The sequence below is a fragment of the Micropterus salmoides genome, unplaced genomic scaffold (genome assembly GCF_014851395.1).
Source record: "Micropterus salmoides isolate LMB-PRFRI ecotype aquatic unplaced genomic scaffold, ASM1485139v1 Ms_hic_scaffold_6, whole genome shotgun sequence".
In the NCBI taxonomy this organism is placed as follows: Eukaryota; Metazoa; Chordata; class Actinopteri; order Centrarchiformes; family Centrarchidae; genus Micropterus; species Micropterus salmoides.
This window is the reverse complement of record NW_024044348.1, coordinates 16,351,188-16,372,878: the sequence shown is the minus strand read 5'-3', so window position 1 is coordinate 16,372,878 and position 21,691 is coordinate 16,351,188. Positions and strand designations below refer to the sequence as shown.

Here is a 21,691-nt window from a genome sequence, read left to right as displayed (position 1 = left end):
ATTGATCAATCAGCACAAAAGGTGATCAGTAAAATTAGTTAATGTCACTATCTCAAATTGTGTGCTTTAGTGTGGGGCTGGAGTGTTTTGTGTAACATTAAAAAAACAAACATTGTATAAATAAAAAATAGAAATGTAAAAGGCAAGCAAAAGTTGGATTCTTGGTTTTATTGAAGCCAGGGGTCTGATAAACATTTTACTTATCTTTGTCAGCATAAGAAGCTAAAATCCACATGGCAGCTTAGAGGCTACATAATTGTGTTAAAGTCATACAATCAAACTTCTGAATTACTTCAGGACACAAAGATGCAGCCAGCCATGTGCATACAATGTCTTGATACAAAAAGGACTGGAAGCAGAAGCTCAGTCTCATACAGATGTAGACTGTCAATAGTGGTCGAAGGCAATTCAGTTAGGACGTGAAGAGGCAGTTGCTTTCAACTGATGTTTAAATACAAAAGTTCAACCTTCATCCAGTCTTTACAAAGAGCAAGTGCAACTTTAAAACCAAGCAGCATGAGAGAACTTCATTCCGCTCAGCTACATGCCAAATTCTAACAAGTATGGCCAAGAAATATCAGTGTTGTCAATCAGGTTGGGGTGACATTTCAAAATTATTTTAAACAGAAAGTGACTATAGGCAAAACCATATGACAACAACAACAAAAAAAAACATGGATATAAACACAAACAAGGGGACGTTTCAAGGGCAAAATGGACAAAGCTGAAACTAAATGGAGATTTATTTGGTTCTACTTTAAGAAGTTCCAAAACATCAGATGTGACGAGAATGATTTCTTAAGGAGTGATATTAACTGCACAGTATCAGCAGAAAGGGGTTATTCCATAGTTAACCACCAGGGGCACCATCCATAACTTAAGCAGCAAATGCAGATAAATCAAGAAGTTTTATTGTATAGGTTAACTTCTCTGTTCATCACTAAATGCTCTGAAAAGGCAAGGCAAAAGAAAAATATGCATTCTGTATTGTTAACTGTACCAACAGGGAACTGATACAAGTATCCAAGGAAAAGTGCTTATTTCAACATGTGGTGGGACTTCTCCTGGCTGTTTAATTGTGCTTCATTTCATTTCGGCAACAGACCCTCAGGTGCACATTCCACCCAGTCACAAAAAAATGGGGAAAATAAAAGGAAAATATAAATAAATAAAAAAAACAGTAAGAGCTTCATTTTTTTTTTTTATCAAAAGTAAATCCAGACCATTTTGACAACAAATCAAATCATGTATGACATACTGTACACCAATATGATCTTGTGATTATTCCTTACAGAGAAAATCTGAAAAAGAACGGCGTGAAACCCAAATTGCATTGTATTTGTAGACCAGTTTAAAGAATTTACCATAATCGACCGTACACAATTGTTTGTTTTTTTCTGAAACCCCAGATATGGTTGAGTGGAGTAAGGCATTTCTACCATTTTTACAGGGTGCTATTCAAAAGATGAGATCATAAGCAGGTCCGAGGGTCGGAGTGCAAGGGCTCCATGTAAAAGTAGGACAACAAATGGCCACTGGTTAATCTTATGGACAATTACCAACTATAAAAGCAGAAAATAGTGCTTATCTTTGGTTCCAATTCACTCCATTTTTCCTTTTTTGCTATTATCTGAATAGCAAATAGCTGCTCTCGTGACACTTGCCACTGATTCTGTGAAAGCTACTGATGTACACTATCCATAATATTAAGCAGGGCCCTGCATACAGATTTAAGAATGATAATGTACACTTAATTAATTGGCATTAGATAATGGTATCATGAAACCATAAATAGTAAAGATTATCTGATATGGTACAGTATAATGGTTAAAAAAAGAGAAGAGAAGTTACATAAGACAATTAAGCAACCCCTTAAGGACACAAATTAATTAGGAGCATTCCTGCGAAGGCAGGGTGCCCAGTGTGACAAACTGTTAGCTGTACATTGAAGGCAAAGGTTGTCTTTTTAAATGGGCACTAAGAGACAGAACAAAAAAAAACCTGACTGGACAAACAGGTTACCTACAGAGGTGTGTTTCTACAGCCACTTCAGGTAGAAACTGGGAATGTTTTAACCGACATGCGAAGTACAGTGTGAATAAAACGTGAAATTACAGGACAGTGGTGTCAAAGACTAAAAAGGACACAATATCTCATTTTGTTAAAACCACAGCAAATCATTGTGTCTCTTTTGGCTGCAAAGCAAGCGGTTTCAACCATAGTAAGTGTTCGGCTGGGGGTTTCAAAAGTGCCATCACGTGGTTTCTTCTTAATATCAGCAGCCATTGCAGTACGTATGAAAGCATTCAATCTATTGCTATATTGAACACTATCAGCTAGGCCACTTAAATCTTATTTCTGAAAAATAACAGAGACCACAGGCTTGTTGTACATAAACAAAAACATAAAATGAAATAAATTATTTGGATGACAAGAAATGGACAAATACCTTTTAACTGATGGTGCTACAGTGCATTTCCTCTATTGTAGACAAGCACCTCTACTATGACATAAACAGCTAACTGTGCGAGGCACTTAGGAGTTATAGTAGGAAAGATGCTGCCCAACCCCCTCCCCAAATATTCACACCTGTAGCTTTGTTGAAATCTCTAAGCCTCTCAAATCCCAACCAGTCTCATTTAGTCAAAGAAGCTATTTTCAGAATTTGGACAGAATTGCATTTTATACAAAATCAAAGTTAACCTGAATAGATTTTTTGTATTCATATTTACAGAATCCATCGAGATGACTAGGGCAAATTATATGATATGGTATCAGCTATCTGGACTTGTCATATTAGTGTCATGGCGTCAGTGGCATTTTTAACATACTATGTGATATAGATGAATGTTTCCTTAAACTGATAAATGGTGCACAAAATAAAATAAAAAGGAACTTTGTATAAATACATCAGTATCATATCCAACATTTTCTTGTACATACTACATATGTTTGGAAGTATTTTAATTACCTTTTGTCAATTAATATATTTAAAGTTTAAATACCTTTCCAATCACAGTCAAATTCCTTCTAAGCTGAACCAGAGGCCACATGACTTGTCACATTCCCAGTCTTTAAACCCATAAGGAGAGGGTGTTGTACCCCAGAAACTGAAGGGGGCCTGCAGTCCAGCACATCAGTCTGGCTGCCAGGGAGTGTGCACACATTTCCATAAACTGACAACCCTCACAAAATAACATTTACAGTGGAAGAGAGGACAGAAATAAAGCCAAGCCTTCAGCTCTTATCATTGCATTAACACCTCCATCTCTGTTATGCATCTCTTCCCATCTCACCAGAACACCAAAATATCTTATAGCATCTCAAACTCATTTTGGTGAAACCACTGTGTCCTGACAGATATAGACATTGGGAATTTGGTCAATTTGTTTACTCTCAGATGTACATGTATTTTTCCAGAGTATTAATGCGGTGGACAATGCAGCCGTTTTTGTTGCCTTCACGCTTCGTTCTCTGTCGGCGGTGGTATGTTGTTAGCTGAAACCATGGAGTCTTGTTTGCGAGTCATCCTGTCCAACTCAGCCTGGACATCAGTCAAACCCGGCTTCTGCCCTTGGGAAAAACAGGAGACAAAGTCCAAAAGTAATCTCCTGTAGCTTCTGTGTGATTTTAAATATCAGTTTTCTATGGCCAGCAAGCAGATGGATGACGGCTGGATGGTGATCCGGTCCCATGCTGGAGACTGACGGCTCGTGGCCACAGTTAATATGCATGCAAAACCAATCATCGGACTAAGGGAACATGTACGCATGCATTATCCTTTTAGCCAGATCTCAGAGATGTTAACACTGCTCAGCGCTGGAACAAAAAGTACCTGTCAGTGGTCTCAGACAGGGAGATGAGTAATGCATTGTTTCAATGTTGGGTAAATTCAGCCATTTCACAAACAGTATTTGACTTTGTTATATTGTAATGATATAACAGAGTAAAAAGAAACATGGTGCTGGATGCGAAAATAAAAACTGTTGACATGCAAAACAGCTGAGGTTACTCAAGTAAAATAACAGGTGAATAAATTAGTTGAGTAAGAGAGCAATGGGATATGATGTGGAATGAGTGACATTAGTTTCATGGGGGCGCTTATGAATGGAGGTTTGGTGCATACAGGCCTGTTACAAGCTTCCTCAGATGTCAGAAGTTCAGTCAATGAGGACAACGTTTCTTTTTCTCCTGTTTTAACCTTCTCTCTCTCTCTCTCTCAGGCTGCAGAGATAAAACTCCAGACAGCAAAATGGTCCACAGCCACCATCAACAAAAGGCCCCATTTCCTACTCTGGTCTTTTTTTTTTTACTTTAGTGTGCATTCAGTCCATCCTCAAAGAGGAGTCTTAATGCACAGGATGCTACAGTCAACAATAATGGTTTTTAACTGTCTTTCAACTGCTAACCTGTAAGGAAGAAAGTTTGAAAATAGCAAGCGATCAGAGGTGAGAGTAATGGAATAAGAGGTTGTACCTGTTTTCTTGGCGGACCCTTGCACTCCAGCTCCAACGGCTCCAGATCCTGGGCTCCCTGGGGATCCGGTCTTTTTACTCAAAAGGCTATTGAAGAAGTTAGCCAGCACTCCCTCATTTGCAGCCCCCGCTGCAGGAGAAACATGGAACTTTAAAATCACTTCTGTAATGAAACTTTTGTCAAAGATAATAAGATTACAAACATACGTTTGGGGGCGCAAGAGATCACAGGGGGTTCCCAAAGCTTTATCTGTTTTGAGGTTGTCAAAAAAACTTTGATTTGCACAATTAAAAAAATCGGGATAACACACTAGATAATTTATACAAAAGTCTGTATACATTTTTTTCCTCACTTAAAATAGTAGGCAGACTACTAAAGTGCAATTTATACTTCTGCGTCAAATCGACGGCGTAGCCTCTGCGTAGCCCCCTACCCTGAGCCATAGCCTGACGTGCACCTCCTCAAAAAATGTAACTACACGTCGAGGCGACACGGACCGTAAGCACTGTGATTGGTTGGCTGGGTAGCCTCCGAGCCGACAGGAAGTGCCCGTGCTTTGAAGTAACTTTTAGTATCGGCCAAAACAGCGGCTGTAACACTCAATATATTTGACCATCACAACCCGTGCGAAATGACTCGTTTCACTATCAGAATGTGGTCCACTCGGTCGATAACATTTGAAACGGCTATACCAGCCGCACGTATACAATTTTACCCCCAGTCCCGTTAGCGGAGGGCTAAACCGGAAGTTAGTCTGCTCGCCCGTCAACACAGTGGACGCTGTAGCGCTACTGCAGACTAGCGTTTGGAGGTGTAATTGCAGAAAGACGGACACACCTACACACAAGTATAAATGCATGGCTACAGCTTGATTTATACTCCTGCGTAGGGTCTACGTGAGTAACTATGCCGTAGCCAGGCAATTATACTTGTGCGTCCATCAATCTGCAGTACGTTTCATAAAGTCGCCCCTGTTTAATAAATTCACCTGTGATTCAGTAAGCTGCATATGGATCGAAACTGAAACTTAACGTGAGTGACATCTGCAGTGGAGCGTTCACTGTCACTACGAAATGTAAAATTTCCTGCGTGTCTGTTAACGTAATACCAGATGACCTCTCCCTCACCGTTTCTCTGCAAAATGCTAAAGCGGTTTGCCAAATATACTTTGGCAGGTGCAACTATACCTGTCTGGCCACCCAAGTAAAGTATAGGCCTATGTTGAAAACACTTAAGTTAATGCAAGCTATATTTTGTAAATATTACACCTTATAAACCCCTTTTCTTGGTATTAAAAAATACCAAGAAACAAAACACCACGAGACTGTTGGTGAAGGCCAACCAAGAGCTGGCAGTGATTTACACAGAGCCATGGAGGTGTCATTTGACTCCATTTGTTTGCTATTAGTAAATAATTACATAATATTTTTCTGTGTGCGTGTTTTGTCAGCTGTTGGGGGGGCTCAGCTTTTCTTAGATAAAAGTAAGTAAGTATGGTGGGCGCCAAGGAAAAAAGGTGGTGAACCACTGGTAATAGTGCAATCTAGTGTGTGTTGCTACAGTTGTGATGATACAGTTGTTACCTCTAGGGGGCAATATTGCTGCACTTCAGGAAAAAGCTGTTCACATTACAGTCAACAGATCAACGATGAATGGAAAGGACTGCAATCACAGCGCTTTTTGGTGGTCCAAACATTGGTTTCAATAAATGTAGATGATTAAAGAATCCCAAATTAAGTAGAAAGCCCCTGGGATAAAACTGCACAAATTAGGGAACACTGGCAGGATTCTCAATAATCATGTATAAAAATAAATGAGTACTCAGAGTGCCAACCTTTCATGTTAGGGTCAGGCTTTTTGACAGCAGCCATTGGTGAGCTACTGGTCACGCTAGGCTGGCCGGCGCGACCTGCAGGCCTGGGTGACCCTGAGGCTGTCCGTCCCGGAGACTCCTGCAACACAGAAACCAGAGCAAGACTGTGGTCACAAACAAATAGTATACTTTGTCTATCAAGAAGAAAAAACATACTGTGCAAAGAAAACGGAATAATTCCATCCACACTTACTGTTGCTCCTCTTGTTGGCGTGGCTGGTTGCTTTGCTAACAAAGACTGCAAAGGAAAAAAAAAGTTGAAGCTTAATTCAGACGTGGTTTACAATTCCATCAATAGCTCCTATGCACACTCAAGTGGAAAGCACTCAGATGTCAGAACAAATCCTGCAACAGGCATGGTTGACTCATTTAGGATTTTCTGGAAAACTAATTTCAAACATATATATTTATACCATTTATACCATCTCATTTTTAAGACATGTACAGTTAAAGCAACATAACATAAGACAGTTTCGTGTATAAAATTTTATTTCATGTCTATAAATATAAGAGCAGTCAGTCAATTTGGTAGAAAGAAACCTAAACAAACACTTCTCTAACCTGTAAGCCTCAGTTGAGTTTTTTTAAGACTGCCTTCCTGTATTATTATAGGAACAGGAAGTGAAGGCAATGTTAATGTCATGTTTCACCAGCACATTAGTGCAGTATACAAATTTGTTTAACAGTGAAAATGTCAGTTCAGGATCATCTTTTGCATAATTCGTTTTGTTAGATGTCTTTGTATCAAAGAAAAAAAAATGTCCTCCTTACACTTTATTTTATTATGCTACCAATAATACTCGTTAAATAACTTCCATCTCATATTAACCAGTTTGATTTTGAAAGCTTGCCTTCATATCAACGAACAGTCCGTCAATATCTCATGGTTGGTGACAGAAATATGTAAGAAAGTCTGACACATACCTGTTGCTTCATCAGGAATACCTGCTCATCCTCTGCATTTATCTCTTTATCATGAACCAGCTGTGAACAAAAGCAAAGGAGAAAGCAGGTGGTTATACCATCGACTGTATTAAAGAACCCATTGGTTTGTGGAATACTGTTTTGAAGCCTTGAGTTCAGCATTTTGGCCATTGCCATCTTGTTTTTTTGGAAACAGAATTGACCATATTGTGACCAAAGGGTGGAGCTAGCTAGATTGGTTAGCAAGGTGCAGCCATAATTCACGTTAACTATGATATTAACTGGAATGCTAATTTTTGCTGGCAAAAAACAGGCTTTAAATTTTTTTAGCAGCACCCAAAAAACAAGTTCATAGCTAGTTTTCACCCTTGTCCTGATTGACAGGTAGCTGTGATAGCAACTTGTCAATAACAAGGCAGCCATGCCCTAAAGCATACTCTGCTTTATTGTCTATTTTACTCTAAATGGGACCTTAATTACGTAATGAACACCATGCTTATACAAGACAACTAGTGATTAAGAACATAAACTCATTAGAAAAGTCTTTACTGAGGTAATAAATCAAGTGAGAACTAAAAATGCAATCGTGCTCGTTTTTGCAAAGAGTGGAGCTGCACCCTGCTGTCCATTAGAAAGAATGCAGGTTTAAGGAACTTCCATGTTTACATTTACATTTCCATACCTTTCGTACTGGAGGCTTCGTGATAAAATCTTCAAATGGATCTTCAGGTCTGACTGTTGTGAAGTTTTCATGTAAAATCCCAATTTTCTTCTCATTATCCCATCCAGATGGACTGAAAGAAAAAATGAGACACTTCAGTTATACATGGTGCTGATATAAATTCTATTGTAGATAATTATGTAGAGAGATAGAATTTGGTATGTCACTGAAGAAAGATGACAATGTACAGTTTGGCAACATTACCTAAATGTTCCATTTTTGAGAGCATATTATACTTAAATATAAGAAATATTATACTTAAACCAAAGAAACCATGATAACCTAAATAAACCAGTGCATCTTACAGCTTCACTTACATGAACACTGCATCCTTCTCCACCACTAAGGCAGGTGTGGTGAACTGAAAGTCATACATCTTATGGACTATATATTTGTAAAGGAGATCCATGTTCTTCTCCTCTTTGACTGAAGTATAGATCAGGCCAGCTCCATCTGTTTAATTCAGTTAAGGCAACAATTGTTGCTGTACTGACGTAGGTGATAGATGGACTGAACAATCAATAAAATATCATGAACTATATAAAAAACTGCAATTATGCATTAAAAGGATACACTGTAAGCAAAACTGCCTGATGTGGGACTGGATGAAATCGAAGTGCTCCTCTCTGTAGTCATGTTCCTTCTCTAGTATGCTGACTGCATCACACTGAAGAATAAAAGATTGAGAGAGGGAAAGATATCAATATTTTAATTACACAGACAATAAAATGTCAGCATTCATAAGTATATGAACAAGGTTACATTGGTCTGCATCTTAAGCCTTTTCTGCAGTGACGGTGGGCGTTTTTTTGTTGTGGTTCTAGTTTCAACAAATAGATTGTATTCCTAAAAATCTGTCACTGACTGAGAGAGACACAGGTGCGATGCACATCAATACAATCCCCCTGCCGAACCACAACCAGGGATGACCTCTTCTTTTCCTCTGGGTGTGGCAGATGGGCAACTAAATGTGGTGGTGTGGCAGTGAAAGCACTGAAATATAGTACTTCCTTCTCCAGGGTCCCAAGCTTCCATTATTGTTCATAACATACTGGTGAGGTTCAAAAGAACACTGATAGCACAGTTTTACAATCAAAAGATATTTCAACTTTTTTGTATCTACTGCTAAGTCAAAGTGATACAAAGCAAAGACTGGTATTGAACAATTACTTATTGTGCCAAGCTGAATACTTTTTCTCTGACAAGGGCAAAATAGAGGCACCAAAGATTAAAAAAATTAATAAATTAAAAATAAATAAATAAATAAGGCGTATTCACTTTCTTCTAGTCACATCTACCATGTAAAGCTCTGTGGATGGCTACAATGTATATTTCAGCACTAGTCTCTGCCTGGAGGGTTAGCAAGAAAGTATAATAGCAGCTTTTTATTAGAGGATACTTCCTCACAAAGCAAACATAAAACCCATCAGAGGAAACGAGCAGTAAGGGCGGCTGTCAAGGTGTAAAAGAGGCTTTTTGTGCCTTTTTATCTCAGGAAAAAGGTTTAAATACAGAGAGGAACCTACAGGCTTAAAGGGCTGTGGCTGCTGAAGTTAAAAATAAATAAATAAATAAATAAATAAAAGCAGAGCCCAGGGTGTAAGAGGTTTAGAGAAGCTATATACCATGACCACAGGTGGCTTTAGTGGGTATACCATGTGATCTTGTCCTAAGATAAGTGTCCCTTGACTTTTCTGAGTATACCGTTGAAGTAAGAGGAACTCCTAAACCCAGTGGACACACCCTCTAAACAAAAGGCAATGGCTCATTAGGGGGAAATAGGTGGTATAATAATAATCACTTCTAAAAACAAAATTGTAGAGGCTGCATGAAATATGGGAAGTTGCACTTGTCAAGTAGTAGTAGTTTCAATCTCATGCTTTACGACAACTGCTGTAAGGATTAGGAGTTGACACTATATTTGGATACCAAACCAAGACATACAAACAACAGTGATCTTTTTGCATTAAGTTGTTCTCTTTTGCAGCAAAGTGAACAATATAACTGTACTGCATAGTCATGATTAAGTAATCCATTACATTTTATTTGGTATCATTTTTGTCTCTGAACACAAGGATGTATTAGGTCAAAGAACCTAGCAAATGTCCTACCTAGTAGACACAAGTACCTGAAACGTTTTGATAGACTGGCAACACCAGAAGATTAGTTGTCTCTAGATAGTGTCTACAGCTTTGCACATAAAAGTTATTGGGCTTCAGGTATTTTTTTTACCTTTGTGCAAACTATTAGCACTGGAATGCCCAGATTGTGAGAGAGTGTGTTGTCCCCCAGTGGTAGCACAACAGCTTCGTCTTCCCCTGCTGTTGGGGCCCGTCTCTGCGGGGGAGGAAGGGTTGGCATCCTCCGGTTCAATATACTCCTGGAACGCTTTCACCACTGGTGGAAAGACAAAAAGGGAATAAATTAAAGGAACTCAGACATTAGTTAATAGAGCTTGACCGCGAACTGCACTTGCATGGCTGGGTGAGTAACTTAGCTAATATAAGTTTAGAAAGATCACATTTGATATTGAATTTAAATGGAAAAAAAACGTTTGTTGTTAATAGTTATGTTCCATCATTATGTTGTGTTTAGCTATGTTGGTGTGTTAGTGATGTTGTTGTGTTAGCTATGCTATGAGATGAGCAACAAGTTATCACTCAGTTTAATTTTCCATCTGACATAACAGTCTAGGGTCTTGCTGCAGCCATGCATGATTGATGATCGTTTCTGTCCAGTCCTCTCGTTTTATTGCGTTTAAACAGCTGTCTTCGGGTTTTTGGTATGGCAGTGGCAGCAGGTATGCAATAAAATTTCAAATTGCCTGTACTCCGTCGATTCTGGCAACCAACAACACAACAAGATGACATTTTAAGCTCCTTGTGTAGCAGACCCTGTGCTGGTTTGTATTGGCCGCCTCCGGTTGTCCGTTTGTTTTGCCTCCAGCTAACGCTGTGACGTACCTCTGACGTCGGCTAAAAAAGGGCCTATAGACGCTTTCATCGGACGCATTGCCAAGGTGACGTGCCTGGCCCGAAATTAACTTCCATTCCGTTAGTTTATTACTGGGTTTGTGTTTACTGGCTAATGTAGCATGACTACTATGTTTTAATAAATGTATGAGAATTAATACCACTTTATGAATTTTAATATTCAGAAAATATTAATTCATAAATCTCTCGCGGGGCACCACCCAAGTTTCCGTTCGCCCAGGATCTCATGATTCCCTGAGTATGGCTAATAATTAGACAATTATTCACTACTGATCAGTTAGTTAATAATCGCTCAATTATCTTAAATCAGTCAATCTCATATCGAAGAGGTTAATTCTCGTGGCAGGGACTTGGAGATAAGCAATACACACACAATTCCTTTGGTTACAGTGAAATTTATTAACTAATTAAGGTGAATATAAAAATGCGGTTAAAATATACATCCAAGAAATAAACAATGAGAATGTGGGTTTCTATTGGGGGGAGGATTTGACTCATACAACAGCTAATGAACGCAAGTTATGAGTTTTAAGAGTTAAAGATAATCTATTAACAACAAACGTTATGGGACATCACAGATCAATTTAGTTATTTTATTATTAAATTCGAGCTGGAAAATGAATCGGGTGTAGGATGACATTTCTTTATCATCATTTCTAAAGGAAGTGTCAGAAAGTGTGAACAAAGCATTGGTTATAAATAAAATCAATAAAGTCAGGTGACAGGAGAATATCCTTTGATGTGAGGTAATTAAACAAAGAAGAAGGTCAGTTGCCATGGTTACTTGTGTTGGGGGGGGCAGTTTAGGGTTTCCTGCCCTCTCTTAAGAGTTTCGATAGGCTGTTCAGGAGAACACTAATCTCTGGTCAGTGTTTCTTTGTCATTTTAACAGTCAGGCACCGAGGCTTATCACGGCTGCTGCCAAAAGGTGGCCAGTTTTACGATCAGACTGCCCAGAAACAGCACTTAGGGAGAGCGAACCTTTCACCTCTTCCTTTGGGGTCTCTTCAGCTGTCTGTTGAGAGTTGGTATCTCACCCCCCCTCCTTCTCTCAGAGAGAAAGAGAGGAGGAATTTTGAGTCTCCAAATTATTTAATATAAAATGCACAAATCCACACTGTTGGTACACTACACTAATATGGTGAGTGATATCCAGTACAGTGTTTCCCATACATTCACTTGTTTGTGGCGGCCCACCACATTATCAGCGCTGACCGCCATATATTGATTTCCGTTTTTTTTTGTTTTTTTTACTAAAAAAAACACAACTTGTATTTGTTTGCAGAGCTGCACACAGCGCATATTCGCTCAGCACCTCCTCTCACTCGCTCCCTCTCTCTCCCCCGCAAACACATTGACAGCGGACCAGTCTGTGTATTGAATGGTTAGTATCATGAACACCGCTGCACAAATCTGTCTAATATCAATGTCGGAGATCCCCCCGCAGCCGCGCTCGCCACAGTTATGCCGTCGTTCTGTGGGAAACACTGCGGTAAGTCAGACAGGTCGGTATAAAAACATTCTTGTCTTAAATTTTTAAACGGGTCTGGTAGTGTGACCTTATCACGTTTCAGTTTGGCCAAGTAACCTCTCTTTTCTTTGACTGGCAGCTAAGATTATGTCCTTGTTGTGGATTGCTTGCGGAAGTCTGCCGGAAATTAAGTTTGGGCCAGAGTAATACACATGCGCAGTACCGTTTGTTTATGTCGTTACTGTTGAAAGTGTCTAGAATTCATAACAAATCAGATATTTTTAAAATGATTTCTGTAGTTTTATACATTTGAAACATTCATGTCCAGACATGCTAACCCTTAAAATTCCTGGGGCACCTGTAATAGTTACAGTCGCTACCCAGAGAGGTTGAAAGGAGAAGTACGATTTATTACCTTTACAAAACCTAAAATAAATCCAGAAAAATGTAGGCTGTGTATTGTTGTTAATGTAATGTTTGTTAGCTAATGCTAGCTAACTTACCACTGAATGTAACGTTATATAACGTATATAAATGGCATTCTTCACTTTCCTGTTGTGCTGCTCCAACTGTCCAGACATTTACATGGCTGCTGTGTGAGGTGGTGGGGGGTTATATGCAGGAAGCTTTGGCCTACTTCCTCAGCAGCTTTGGGAATGCAGTTGGAGACAGCCCACGAAACCACACTGCCTTGCCATTTAAAGCCTCCTTTACGCTCAAACATGGGATTTTGTACAAGGGGCGAGAACTAGTGTTACAAGCAATCTAAAGGGAAACCCTTCTTGGATACAGGATTACACATATCCAGTGCATTTGCACCAATAAATTGGGGTATGTACATTAGGGTTTAAGAACAGGAATTTGACATGAAGATTACGACCAAATTATCATTGTGCAGATATTATCGGCCAATATGAACTAATTGCAATTTATGACTTTTAAAAAAGAAACAGAGTTGGCTCCTCCTTCACTCATGTCTTGAATGTTGCAGAGTTTGACCACCAGAGGGCACAACATTGCTTACAGAAGCAAGTACTTCACATTGCTAAATTAGGCTAGATTCCCCACAAAGCTAGCTAATGGCATGTTTATCAGTGAAATAGCGCTAACGTCAGTGGTTAAACTATAGTGTTTAACGTATTCTAAATATATCTGCGACCGCTTGTCTGTAGTTACAGTCGGTGCAACGGAAATGATTAAACCAGAGGGGGCACGTAAATAAACGTGAGCTGAATAAGTAGCTAAAACAGCATGATGACATGAGTAATATATATGGTATTATCATTATTGGTATACTAGGTGTAATAGGCTATGTTAGTATTTTTATTATTTATAGTTTTTGTTTAGCCGGCCCGCACATTAGGCTACATTCACTATTTCCTTTAATGTTAATTAGTATTAGTGCTCTACAGTTTATACTAAATCTTTTTTGTAGTTTTAAACATTTGACTCTTATTTATTAAAACTGATATATATTGTACTTTTGTTCAGCATTCTGTGACGTTATAACACGTTAGGGGTAATCTTTGTTTATGCTGTGTGTTTCTGAAAAGAGGGGGGGGGGGTATATTGGTCGATATATCTGATTTTAAAATCCTCAAATATCAAAATCTTTATCGGTCTGTACTACTGTAAGTTACACAGGGGTCTGCTGAGCCTTCACATGGCAACCAACTAGGAGATTTATGGAATGAAAACACAGGCAAGAAACTATAGGGCTACAACTAACGATCATTTTCACTGTCGATTAATCTCTTGATTATTTTCTTAACTGATTAGTTGTTTGGTCCAAAAATGGGAGAAAACGTCAATTAGGGTTTCCCTAAGCTTAATGCTTAAAAAGGAGAGATTTTCGGCAGAGTATCTCTATAAAATACAAAGCGAAAGAGACAGACAGACAGACTTTGCCCTCACTGAGACCTATTTATCTGTTCCACAAACAAAGGTGAGGTCAGAATGCACTGGCCACATAATCAAGGACTGTTCAGCCTTCAATAAATTAAATATATTGTACTTAAAGTACCTGTACCTTAAAAACAAATTACAAAAGATAGACCTGCATTAGTCTTCGAGATACTTATAACGTAGGTATTAATTTCTTTAATGGTGTAAAACCCAAGGCTTGAGTTAAGCTATGAACAAAAGGTGTCTTTCTGCCAAATTTGGTCTCATTGGCTATTGTAAGAAACATTTTACATCAGCCTTGAACAGTTTAGCTAAAGAAAAATATTTTTACAGCCATCACGTTGCTTGTTTCCTTTAATTTAATTGAAACAGACCAACAGTCAAAAGAAGATATACACAGCAGATACTGAAGCTTTAAAAAAAAAATCCCTGTCTCATCACTACCACAACAGTCACTCAGTGAAATATGTTTTTTAATTTCAACGTGTGGCCCAGGCAGCAATAGGTTGATCCTATAATTTGACTTGAGACGACTCCAGGAGCCGGCCTACTTCAGTTACAGCACTGCAGGAGTCAGAACGTCCGGCGCTGACTGTATTCAGTCCCACTCAGTTTACTTCCTTTACTTTCCCTGACGCTGCTATTGGAGGGGGAGGACACCATGATGCAAGATGCCTGCAAGACTCCCTGGACAAAATTCTTCTCTCTCTCTCTCTCTCTCTCTCTCTCTCTCTCTCTCTCTCTCTCTCTCTCTCCTCTCTCTCTCTCTCTCTCTCTCTCTCTCTCTCTCTCTCTCTCTCTCTCTCTCTCTCTCTCTCTCTCTCTCTCTCTCTCTCTCTCTCTCTCTCTCTCTCTCTCTCTCTCTCTCTCTCTCTCTCTCTCTCTCTCTCTCTCTCTCTCTCTCTCTCTCTCTCTCTCTCTCTCTCTCTCTCTCTCTCTCTCTCTCTCTCTCTCTCTCTCTCTCTCTCTCTCTCTCTCTCTCTCACCAATATGCTACTGACATCACAACTGACTTGCTATAAGATGCTTTATCTGGATGACATGCCTCAGCTAAACTGGAAATCTGACCATGTCAGTGGGAGGGGTTGAAATGTTTGGCCAAACACAGAAAGTAGGATGAACCCTGCAGAAATCTGACAAACAGATTAAAAGTTAAGCCTCAAAACTTTACCAAATTGTGAATACTCCCGAAAAATACCACCACGGTACGGACAAACACCACAATGGAAATACTTAGGGCCGGATTTACAAACATACCAAATAAAGAGTACTAAATTGCATATGAATTCTAAAATATTGCATGTGCAATTGTAGTACCTGTTGTGGGTGATTAACTAAGAATTATTGTGTAGATGACTACAGGTACAAACACAATGGAGGTGCCAGTTTTTTTAAATGAGGGTTTTGCATGTTTTAATGGTTTCCACCATGGAGGGTCGGGAGGGAAAGCAGCCACTGCGTAAAAACCTTGGTTTTATTCAGTGCATCCCGAGTATGTGGAAATCGTATGTACCTGCCCATCCTGCCTAAGACTACACTAAGTACATGAGACAGCACACCTGAAAAACTGCTTTGGGAAACCCCAGCAGAAACAGTATGCTTGAATGACCCAGACGCGAGGAAATGCCAGCAGATCGTGCTTCATCCAGCCAGAGGGAACAATCACCGACCGTCCACACCGTGCCCGGTCACCACACGATCTCCTGTCTCTGTACGCCCCAACGGCCCATTCCCTCTCCAGTACCTATAATGGGTTGTGTTGAGATTACGACTGGCGCGCTGTTAACAGTTGGTGACCGTTCCTTCTGGCTGGATGAATTTTATGCGAGATCCATGCACTACTGCAGTTGGGGGCTCTCTGCAGCGCCACGCAACTTTCTAAATTCTTTCACCTCACGGAGAAAATAAGTCTCGTCGAAACAAAATTTGCTTTATTGGCATGAATATTAATACAACAGTACTGCCAAAGCTAAAAGAAAATACAAAAAACAATTCAATTCATATAGTTAATAGTCACTAATATATTTCTATATATTGGATATAAAATAATATCCAATATTGTTAATTTCTCTACGTCTTCTTTCGTTACGGCTGTGTCTCCTCCTCACAACAATAACAGCAGCCATCTCTGCGCAACACTTGGCGGCTTGCACCTTCCTTTCAAACGTATTAAATACAGATGCTGTTGCACTCACATGAAATTGCATTTAGGCTTGTTAGATCACATTTCATGTAGTAAATAAATGTATTTGCATGTTACCTCCCATTATTTTGCAATGAAACGCCCCAAATTGCATATTCATTAAGGCAAAAGTAGTAAATGTACAACAGGTGCTATCTTGCACTTTTGAAAGACGTCATATTCCATGCACACTGTTAGTAGATCAGCTTTCATGTTAATTTGCTGGTGATTTCAAATTTGCACACGTTTTAACTCACGCAAACCTTTAGTAAATCTGGCCCATAGTGCACATAGTACTTCTATTGATTTTTTTATAAAAAAATAAAATAATAAATAGAAAATAGGTATAATGTATAAGTTCCTGTATTTCCTTTCTACTGCACTGTATGACTCAGTTTTTAAAACAAGTCAGTAAAGAAAGTTGAAAATGTGGATCCATTAAAAGTCATTATATCCACTAAGTGTTCTATTTAACAATGTGCTTTAGTCATCACATGGCAACCAGCTTCCCTTTTCTTTTTCACACGTCTGTCAGCAGTTAAGAAAACTTGTTACGACTTGTCACTGTATTATCATGTTATATGCCGAGAACATTTGTAGACCTGTTCTGTCAAATTCATCTGCAATTATTAAACAATTTGACTTCTTTGTAATAGGTAATTTCAGACTTGTAAGAGCAACAGAAGCGAGCAAACTTTGGAGGCAGACAAGAACCTTCTGCAAAAAACCCTGCAGGCTGAACTAACTTGTCTGAAAGGACATCTCCAAGAGCATTTTTCCCCCAAACACAAAAGAACGGTTCATAAGCGAGAGATGACCAGGTCTAAAATTAACAGGAGAACAACATCTGAGTGCATCACACTCATTGATCAGAAGAACTTGCCTCCAGCCAGAAAACGCAGCTGAGGATCATGGGCCTCTCTGATGATGACCTAGAAACATCCATGAAACTGTAATTTCATACAGTGCTTGTCTTCCATGCTACGCAGCAACCTATCTCTCACTTGGAGCCTGGCTCTTATTATGTAAGCCTGCCATTGCTTCAGGCACCTTTTCTGAGAACAGTTTCATTTTAGCCCTCTCCTGGTATATAGAATTCAACAAAATGTAGGCACATAATATTTTCATTGATGTCTCAGATGTTTTGCATGTTGATACACAAAATAATTACCTCATAACAAATCACTGTCTTATATCAACCTTAACTAAGACCCATTTGGATTTACACTAGTCACTGCCATTCATAGAATTTTAACTCAGTAACGACTTTGTCGATCAAATTCTATCAAGCTTCAGTCTCATTATTTTCATGTTCACGTTTCAATTAGCTACATGATAACTGGACAGATTTACAAACCCTGAGATTTTGGCCTCTAAAAGGTGGCACGTGGTTTTAAATGTTTTCCATCTAGCTCCAGCAGAACAGAAACCTTCTACATTTTCAAAATAAAAGCCTTGTGTTTATTATCAGCTCACATTGGTGACAATTTACTATTTTGGGTTTTTAATTTCTGTACCATCCACAATGCAAGTGACATATAGGCAGATCAAGTTAAACATTACTTACTCCTCTGCTCCATTTCTCTCATGTCCTCAGGTGGAATCTTGAGCTTGTCCACATGGTCACGTAGCACACTGGCCCACTTCTGTAGTGACTCCATAATGGTCCAAGGCCGTGACATGTCCACAACAAACACAGCTAGACAGTCAGGTAGTGACTGAGCTGAAACAGCAAACTTAAGTAGGCCTTTGTGGTATAGGTCTCCATCCAGGATCCACACATTACAACGAGTAAGGTCTACAAAGGAAAAACAAAATACTTGGTTTAATCAGCAATGAAATGATTGTTTTACACTAATGTTATTTTGTAAAGGCTACTGCTGTAAAACAACCACAGAAAAGCTACAGCAAGTAAACTCACCATCTCTGTCCTCATCATGGACATTTAAGTACAGATACTCCAGTCCCCTTCCTCTCTTGTTGTGATCAGCTCCTTGAAGTTTGGCCACAAGTGACGTTTTTCCTGATCCATCCTCACCTGTAAGATATTTTATTCATTAGCTTACACATATAACATAGGGTTGGCCAATAAAACAATAATAATTATTATAGCAATATAATTTTTATCAATAACAATATAACAAATGTTCAATAAATATTCAACAAATGTTTGACTTTATTCAATTTAACCATACACAAATAAGGACTTATTTTGTTGTTCATGTTTATTGTGTTAAGGAAAAAGGACTGAAAAAGCTTTTACTTAATTTTACTTTCATATTTGTTGACAAAGATTTTGTCATAATTGTTTTTGAATGTTCTACCTCAGATTTGTAAAGTGATCCACAGTTTGGCATCAAGTGTTGACCATAAAGAAAAGTTTAAACTACAATTAACCACCACATTTCTTCAACTTTCACTCAGGAAATAACAATTTCATACTTATATCGAAAGATATGAAACTTTTTATCACGATAACATTTGTGGCCATATCGTCCAGCCCTAATATAACAGTATTAACTGTTACTAATAGCAGTCATAACATTGTTCAATTCATAAAATAATGGATATTCTAGAGCAATAATGGATATGATTTACCAAGAAATCATCACTTGCTGCCTATACAAAAACATATCTAGACTAAGAAATCTGTCCACCTCAAAAGCAGCACATGTTCTCATGACTGTCAGAGGCTGCAATGTCTCACACAAATCTCTCTGGTCAATAGCAGTATTTCTCACACTTTTGGAAGGCAAACCCAACCCGGTTTTGCAGCTGGTCAGCCGTCCTCTCCCCTCAGGGCTGACCAGACAAATACACTGCAGAAGCAGAAACTTTCACATGTGGCTTAAGTAATACTTACCAAATACCAGGATATTTTTTCCTGATGGCAACTTTGAACTCGATCTAGTTGAAACTTCACTCAGTATCGAGGACCTACAAGAAATAACAAGACACATGGAGAAAATCAGACACACAGATGACTCATAATAACCGTTAGCTTGACAATCAAGTGGCACATTGACAGATCCCTATCTCAAAACACAAGTTGCTCCCTAAACAGTTATTGGCCAACGTTGCAACTTAACTATTGTAACGATCGAGGAGATACTTCCACAGTTTCTGCTAACCTAGCCCTGTGATGTGTCCACGACAACACGAAAAAAAAGCAGGAAATGATAAGTCATCTCCACTGACCAGTAACTGCTACGCTAGAAATAAGTAACGTTTGCTAATCATCTGAATCCATGAAACCTGACAAGTTGAAGCCCCATAGCAGTACGACCCCAAATGATCTCAAGCCAACATTGTTTCCCTGTATAGTTCAGTTAGTCGGTTACGGTATTAGCTTGTTAACTTGTCAACGTTCCTGTTAGCTTGTTGTATCCTGCATAAAGTAGCTAGTTTTAAGGTGTTGTCCTGACATGAGCATGAACTAAGTTAATCAACGCCCCTGGCACTATGAATGGCTCACTCAAACTTGACTCGTTCATTCAACAACATTCCTTGTATTAGGAATAATCGCTAACGAACTATCTTGGCCAGCTTCAATGTAGCTACTCAGCAGTAGCTCACTTAGCTGACGTTAGCTGAACTGCTAACAGAAGCAACGTTAGCAAACTGAACGCCCAGCTTCAGTTAGTGCTAATGTTACTGCTAGCCGGGCCGGTGTTTGATTGTGAACAACCGGCAGTGACAAAGCAGAACAACTGCGCTTGTGCTTTTCCAAGAAGGACCACGACAGGCATGAAGTCGTTAAAAGTATAGCAGAACTTGCCAAAGGTTTTGTCCTTCTTCCTCTTCGTTGTTATTGTCGCCTGTCCCGGGTGCGCCCGGGAGCTGTTTCTCCAGAACGGGAGCCATCTTCTCTTTCTATAACCACAAAGGCAAGGCCCTGCTTCTTGGGCACCACTAGCACCGCCTTCATCCAAGTGGCCAAGGGTATGTTACATTCATTGACTGTTATGTCGCGCCAGGAGCCTGGTTCCACCTCTGCACGTCGGACGATCAGTAAAGTTGCTATGAAGTTTCGTTATTGATTCCATCAATAATTATTATAAGGATATAAAAGTTTATTTGTAAAAAATGTGATGCAGTTAGGAATAAAGAGGATTGTCATAGCTAGACTATTTTCGTGTGGCTCAAACTATCAAGCAGTACTTCTGGCCACATCCCAATAAGTGATGTCATGGTATCACTTTTTTCTTTTACCAGCTGACAGAGAACACAGTGATATCAACAATTGCCTAGCAATTTTAGGCTACTTCTTCTGCTAGTCTTCACCACAGACAAGAAAAAGAGAGACGGTGCGCTTTTTTGGGGGGGGGGGGGGTACAATTTTGCCCAGCAGTCTAATAAACACATACAATGTCACTGATTCAACAATACGTTCTGTCAAATCATTTTGATTTAGAAAAGGTAATTTTTATGGGATCAAGAATCATTACATTGCACGAGGATCACATGCATTGTACACATTTTGAAATATATGTTTGGTGTCCCTGCAACACAATGTTTATAGTCTTTGTATGGCAGGGTGTTGGAGGGCTATTCACTTTTGAGTTTTCCAACAACAATTGCTCTAGTCCCACCATTAGTCAAAAGGTTAAGTAATGTTTATCACCTCAGGCCTTGCAACCCAGTCACATTATCAGTAAACAGCTTTGTTTGCAGAGTTTCTGGGATTAAGATGAGTCTAATAATTATAAATTTAACTAATTGATTTGGAGGCCATCATAAATGTTCAATCTTCACCAACCTTCAGGGTCCCTTATTAAGCACATTACCACCTTATTAGGTGCAAGCTAATTGGAAAATGATTAAGAAGTACAGAGAGTGCTCTACAGAAGAAACAGTCAGGTCATGTCAAGCTTTAGTTATAAGGACAGCTCATTTAAGTGGAAAAGAGGAAGTGGACTAAGTGGAAGCTTTTCTCTAAATTCTATCTAAAATATTGTTTATAGCCATGTAGTTTTGTATTATTTGTCATTCATATTATTTCACACTAATACTATGTGTCCAGTAGGGGTTGCTGTTAATGTTTTTCTAAAATTGAATTGGTAAAATCACAACCAAACTAGTGCACCTCTCCTCTCTTTAGCCTATTTCACTTGAGATTTTTTTTTATCTTGATTTCTGACCAAAT

The 21,691-nt window shown here is 39.1% G+C and overlaps 1 protein-coding gene across 1 annotated transcript; it reads right to left on the bottom strand.

The window, feature by feature from the left end:
• Positions 1–148: 148 nt before the first annotated feature.
• dync1li2 (dynein, cytoplasmic 1, light intermediate chain 2) lies at positions 149–20,616 on the bottom strand. Its single transcript, XM_038701669.1, is given in 14 exon segments — positions 149–3,573; positions 4,477–4,605; positions 6,311–6,428; positions 6,543–6,587; positions 7,274–7,333; positions 7,956–8,067; positions 8,312–8,447; positions 8,568–8,661; positions 10,227–10,337; positions 10,339–10,391; positions 18,113–18,343; positions 18,467–18,583; positions 19,409–19,482; positions 20,324–20,616. Coding segments are annotated over 14 exon segments (1,479 nt in total). The 5' UTR covers positions 20,410–20,616; the 3' UTR covers positions 149–3,460.
• Between the last annotated feature and the right edge of the window lie 1,075 nt (positions 20,617–21,691).